Below are 6,049 nucleotides of genomic sequence, written 5' to 3'. Positions count from 1 at the left end.
TAATAAAAACAGGAAGTAATCACTGAGCGTCCATCTGCTGAGGAACTGTCAGAGACAAGCTGAGTCAAACAGTAGTATGTTTGAAGTTCATTTTAATAAGTATACTATAGGTTTAAGTATATCAAGTATACTAGACACCATGTATTTGTAGTGTACTACACAGTATACTGATTTAATACTTGTCCGTACTAAATTGGGACTTTTTAAAAGTTTATAAAAAGTATACTTTATATATACTGTTATGTCTTTTTTAGTTTATAAACAAACAGAAGTACACTTTAAGTACATGTCATTAAGTATACCAATGTATATAAAAGTGTAATTCTCTAAGTGTACTTTTATTTACCATGTACAATGATGTAAGTATACTAGCAGTTTACTAACAAGTATACTTCTAGGACTGAATTGGCCCACAATAAATTTTTGAAAGTAGACTCAGAAGTACACTGAAAGTAATCTTCTAAGTATACTTTTAGTTTAATCTTGAAATATACTACAAAAAAAACCAGTCTGTGACTGTTTCAGTGTACTACTAAAGTTTATCTTGGCTAAAAGTTTAAACATTAGTACAGACTAAGTATACTTAAACTTTTAGCATACTTTTATAAGCCAAGTAAAGTGTAAGATAAACTTACTAAACTTATCTCAAGATTCAAGATTCAAGTAGTTTAATTGTCAATACTTCATACGTGCAAAACATACAGAGAATTGAAATTGTATTACTCTCTTTCCCAGTTACAACATTAAACAAGTAATCAACAGAAATTGCACAATCCACACATTGTAAATAAACAAAAAAGCGACAATAAATGTGTAATCCAATATGGACACAGATACAGATGAATTTGTGACATCAACACAAACATAACAGGTAATGGAGGGGACCTCAGTAGGGCAAAAATAAATATCTTTTTACAAGAAAAAGTTGAATATTGTAATTATAGTGGATTAAAAGCTTAATGCTGATCTAAAGCTCTGCAGGTGACGTGCATTCAGCTGCAGCTGAGAGGAGAGCTTCACCCTCCTGTTGATGAGTTCCAGCCTGGTGGTGGTGCTGCCTGCGAACACATCTTTGTCTGAGGAGCACTTGTTTCATCTGAAATATGTCGAGATCATCCAGACATGGATGAAGTGTTTGACCTGTTTTCTGTTAATCCTTTCAGCTTCAGGAGGAAACACTTTTTATTATTAGATTTAAAATGTTTCAGCTGTTTAGAATCATTTCTCTGTCCTCTGACGTGTGTCAGCTCTGATGATGACACAACAGTGACTGATGTGTTACAGTGTCGACCACAGAGCTGCTTGTTGTTGTCAGACAGGGAGGGGTGGGGGAGGGGGGCAGGAACAGCTGAGGATCTGATTTCAGCAGCTAAAACTGAAGCGGACTGAACCATGTCTCTGCAGGGGGGGGGGGGGGGACACACCGACACCACGTCTGAGCCCACCACGGCTCCACACCTGGCTTCAGTTCTCTCCTCGTCACCCGTCAGAACTGAATCTGTAGGAATCAGTCCAGATCAGGGCGGGGGTTTGGGACCAGCACCGCCTGCAGGCACCACCTCCCCCCCTACTGGTGCCTGAGGATGGACCGGTCCAGTTCTTTATCCAGGATCTGAGGAGGAGGCAGAGCCACATTCACTGCTGATCAGAGCTGAGTTCACTTCATCCTGCAGAGTCAAACCTGAGGAACCCCAGCCCCAAGTCAGAACAGAGACCCCCAAAGCCCCGCTGCACGCCTCACGGGTCACGGGTCACGGGTCAGAACTGTGAGGAGCTGCCTGACACCCAGCCAGGAGCAGAGAGGTAGAGGGGTGTGACAGGGGGCAGCCAGACCAGCAGACAAGCTGCTGCTGCAGGGGGAGGACGAGCGGGCGATGCACCAGCCGAGGCCAGAGGTCAAAAAGAAACGAGAGAGAACCGTAAAGAGGTAGACTCTGAGCAAGACCAGGGTCGTTTGTGATCCGAGTCAGAACCCCAGCCTCTCTTTGTTCAGGCCACAGAGCGGGGAGGAGGATGTGAAGGAGAGCAGGGGGGCCGAGGAGGATCAACCAGAAGAAATGCTCTCAGAGATCATGTGCAGGAGGATCTTCCAGCAGCACAGGCAGCAGGAGGAGGTCGGCCTCCGCAGGAAGAGCTGCAGCGGGCGCCTGCAGGGGCGGAGGACAGGGGGGGGCGGGGGGCCCAGGGGGCGCAACCCCTTCCAGCGACATCACCACCATCACCATCATCAGCGCCCCCTGATGAAGGGGCTGTCCCTACGTCCCGTCAACGTGAAGGGTTTCAGAGCCAGGGGGATGCAGGCCCCCAAAAACACCAACCAGTTCCTGATGCACGAGAAGTACCAGATGCAGCACCTGAGGTCCGACTCGGTGGGCAGCGACGGCAGCTGCAGCTCCGACAGCGACGACCTGGAGCTCACCGACATGGACTCCTACCTGGGGGTCCTGGAGAACGCGCGGGGGGCCCTGCTGGACAGTCCGACGCACGACTCACCGGAGCCCCCAGAGGAGCTGCTGGTACTGCACCGGGTCAGTCCCCGTCCACACCGGGACTGTCCTTTCCTGCAGGAGGACAGCATGCAGTACTTCCCCTCCGAGGACGACCTGCTGCAGAGCCAGAACTTCATGCAGAGGGACTTTGTGGAGTTCTGTGACTTCCTGTCAAACTGAACCGGGTCAGGTTGGTTCTGAGTCGTGTTTATTGTAAATAAAATAAATAAAAATACCTCTTTTCTGACGAATCATTTAGCCTTAACTCTGGAAGGATCAAATGATTTCACCAGTGTCCAACAAAAAAAAAAAACTTTTTTAAAGTATTTGTGTCATTTTTTTTAAAACAAACACAAGATTGAAGCGTTTTAAGGGAAATTGTTGTATTTTTGTGACCACATGTTGTGTTTTTGTGCTGTAAAGTGCCTCTTTATGCTGTTGTTGTTCACAAAAAGAAAAGGGCTGGATGGTGGGAGTGAGACCAAACAGCCAATCAGCATCGACCTGGCCCGATGAGGCTGCAGCTTATTGGCTGACAGAGACTGTCAATAACAGAGGAGCCATTTGCTGTGTGATGGTAAAAATAAATAAATGTTTGATGAAAACTGAGCTGAGTGATTGTTTCTATGGATTTAAACAAGATCAGAGTGAAAAACATAAAAAGACAACACTTTATTTAAAGATAAAATAAATTAGTTTGATTTAAAACAAATTAGCTCAAGATATTAAAGCATAGATAACAAAAATCATAGCATGACATAATCTTTAGACAGTTTATGCTCAGTTTAGCTGATTAAATCATTTTAAAATAAATTAATTTATCTAAAGAGTAAGATTTGATTCATGCAGGTTTTACATCACTGATTGTAGTAGTAGTAGTAGTAGTTCGTTATTCATTTCATTTGTAACACAAATTAACAAAGTACAGAAAAACATGCAATCAAAATAAAATCAAATAAAATGAAAGGATGCAGAAGAAGAATAAATCTTATAATATCTGCCCCATTTTTATACCCAAAATGTGTTCAAAAGAAAAGTAAAAATACAACAAAAATCAAAACAACTTAAAACATTTAAAAATGAATTAAAAATAAAAAAAGACTACAATTCAATAAACAATTAACATGAATTCACTTATAATTCTCCATATTTCTTCAGAATACAGATTTTATCATTCTCTTCAATACATACAAGGATCTGTCATTTTAAACCTCATCTTCCAGGCTGTTCCATAATCTTATTCCCTGGATTAAAGTGCATCTCTCCTTCAGGCTCGTACACAAACCAGGGTTTCATAAACATTTCACTTCCTTTAAAATAATAACAGCTCTCTATTTTAACAAAATTTACCTGAATGTTGGAAGGTAACACACCTTTATGAGCTCTGTACGTTAATAGTAAAATATTACAATCAACCAAATCATAAAATTTTAATAATTTCAAATCATGAAACAATATATTCGATGGATGGCTGTAATTTTTTCTAGTAATAACTCTTATAGCTCTTTTCTGTAAAATGAAAATAGGATTTGTGATAGTTTTACATGCTTTACTCCAGACTTCAATACAGTAAATTAAATGAGGAACAGTTATAGCGTTATACAACATAAACAGTGATTTATCATTGAACAGTTCTCTTACTTTGTACAGGACTCCAATTGATTTGGCCATTTTTGTTCTTAAACCATTTATATGATGTTTCCATGTCAGTTTTTCATCAAAAATGACACCTAGAAACTTCACTTCACTGACTCTAAACATTTCAACATAATCAATTTTAAATGAAACAACTATAGTTCTCTCATTGTTACAGAAAATCATATAATTTGTCTTACCCAAGTTTAATGATAATTTATTAAGTTGAAACCAACTTTGTATTTTCACAAATTCTGTCTGTATCATGTCCAACATTTATTCTATAACTTTACTGGAACAAAAGAATGTTGTATCATCAGCAAATAGGATCCGACACATTTACCAAATCATTCACATAGAAAATAAATAACTTAGGTCCAAGAATGGAACCCTGAGGCACTCCACATGCGATGTTACAATACTGAGATCTTACATTATTTATTTGTACAAATTGTTTTCTATTTTCCAAATAACTAGATACCCATTGTAATGCAAGTCATCTAATACCATATTTATTTAACTTTTCAAAAAGAATACTATGATACTTAATAGTATCAAACGCTTTTTTTTAAATCAACAAAAATACTGACACAGTACTGTTTTTGATCAACAGCAGTTGTTATATGTTCTATTCTGTTTAACATAAAACAATAAAGTGAAACCGGAGGGCCAGAGGTTGGCCGTGTTCCTGCTGGTAGTTTAATTAGATTATGTAAAGTGGGCTAATCACAGCTGTAAGCCTCTTTCTGTTGATAACGGTGCCGAAGTGAAGCAGCAGATCCAAAACTCTGATTCTGAAGGAAAATGAGGCAACAGGAAGTGCATTAATCTATGTTGAATCAGGACTAATATTCAGATTTAGGGGCTGACTCGCCATCTTGGATGATGATGTTTTAAACAGGAGTTAGCTCTCAGCTGCTACTACGATAATGCTGCGTTCCAGTTGTCCTCGGAGGTCGCAGCTTCGACCTACAAGTTCTATTTTTCAACTGGAACGCCCCCTGAAGTCGTAGTTTTGAGTCGAGAGGTCAGCGCATCCAAACCATACCCGAGCAGCCCGAGCATGCGTTACGTCATCATTCATTCGTCATCGTCAACATGGCTGCTGCGTGCATGAAACTGTCAGCAGTCGCGCTTTCATTAGCATGTTTCTCTAAGCTAATGGCTAATGTTGAGCTGTAATCAAACGTACACAAGCACCATCCCCATTATTTAACAGACAGAAAGTACAAAGAGAGGAGGCAGAATAAAAACGAGTGTAATTTATTTGTTTATTTTCCATTTTTATACTTGTTGAATGTATGTAGCGTACTAACATGCTTGTCCGAGCTAACCGCTAACGTTGCTACTCTTGCATGTAAACAAACATGGCTTTTCTGTGTTGTTTATTTTACATTACGTCAGACGTACTTGTAGTGCTTTACAGTGATGGTTAAAATATATGTTTTAACACTGTTTGTACACTCAAAATACTTCGTAGAGCACTATTATTTTACGTTTTATAGTTGCAGAGCAAAATAATAAACGCTTTTTCCGATGTTTAAAACTGGAACGCTGTCAGCTTCAGAATTTCGAGTTCCGATACAACTGGAACGCAGCATAAATTTCAGCTTATCTACATAACTGACATTAGCCATTTTAGCTGTGGCAGCCATCTTGAATCCAGGGTACATCCTGCCTAAATAATGTCAAACTTCATCAACATTCATAACTAAAAACCTGTTTCTTAGTTTTTCTGACAGTTTGTTTGAGGATTTGTGAACATTTTGTAGGAAGCGTTTCAGTAAAATGTACAGGAAGTGGATTTAGACGCAGAGCAGAAACAAGACAGGACTTCCTGCCAGCAGCTCCTCAGTTTGACCTTTGACCTGCAGAGAGGATCACACACACACACACACACACACACACACACACACACACACACA

General features: G+C 40.0%; 1 protein-coding gene across 1 annotated transcript; it reads left to right on the top strand.

The window, feature by feature from the left end:
* Positions 1 to 1,607: 1,607 nt before the first annotated feature.
* On the top strand, positions 1,608 to 3,098 carry wu:fb55g09 (coiled-coil domain-containing glutamate-rich protein 1). The gene has a single exon (XM_014015324.1). It carries the CDS (start codon positions 2,058 to 2,060, stop codon positions 2,667 to 2,669), a length of 612 nt encoding a protein of 203 aa, XP_013870778.1. The 5' UTR covers positions 1,608 to 2,057; the 3' UTR covers positions 2,670 to 3,098.
* The last annotated feature ends 2,951 nt before the right edge of the window (positions 3,099 to 6,049 follow it).

The sequence above is a fragment of the Austrofundulus limnaeus genome, unplaced genomic scaffold (genome assembly GCF_001266775.1).
Source record: "Austrofundulus limnaeus strain Quisiro unplaced genomic scaffold, Austrofundulus_limnaeus-1.0 Scaffold127, whole genome shotgun sequence".
Lineage (NCBI taxonomy): Eukaryota > Metazoa > Chordata > Actinopteri > Cyprinodontiformes > Rivulidae > Austrofundulus > Austrofundulus limnaeus.
Note: the sequence above shows the minus strand (reverse complement) of the source record. Positions and strands in the feature narration are given on the sequence as shown.

Bases quoted from the DNA above. Each gene is read 5' to 3' on its own strand.
- wu:fb55g09 (XM_014015324.1), top strand. From the start codon at position 2,058: ATGCTCTCAGAGATCATGTGCAGGAGGATCTTCCAGCAGCACAGGCAG.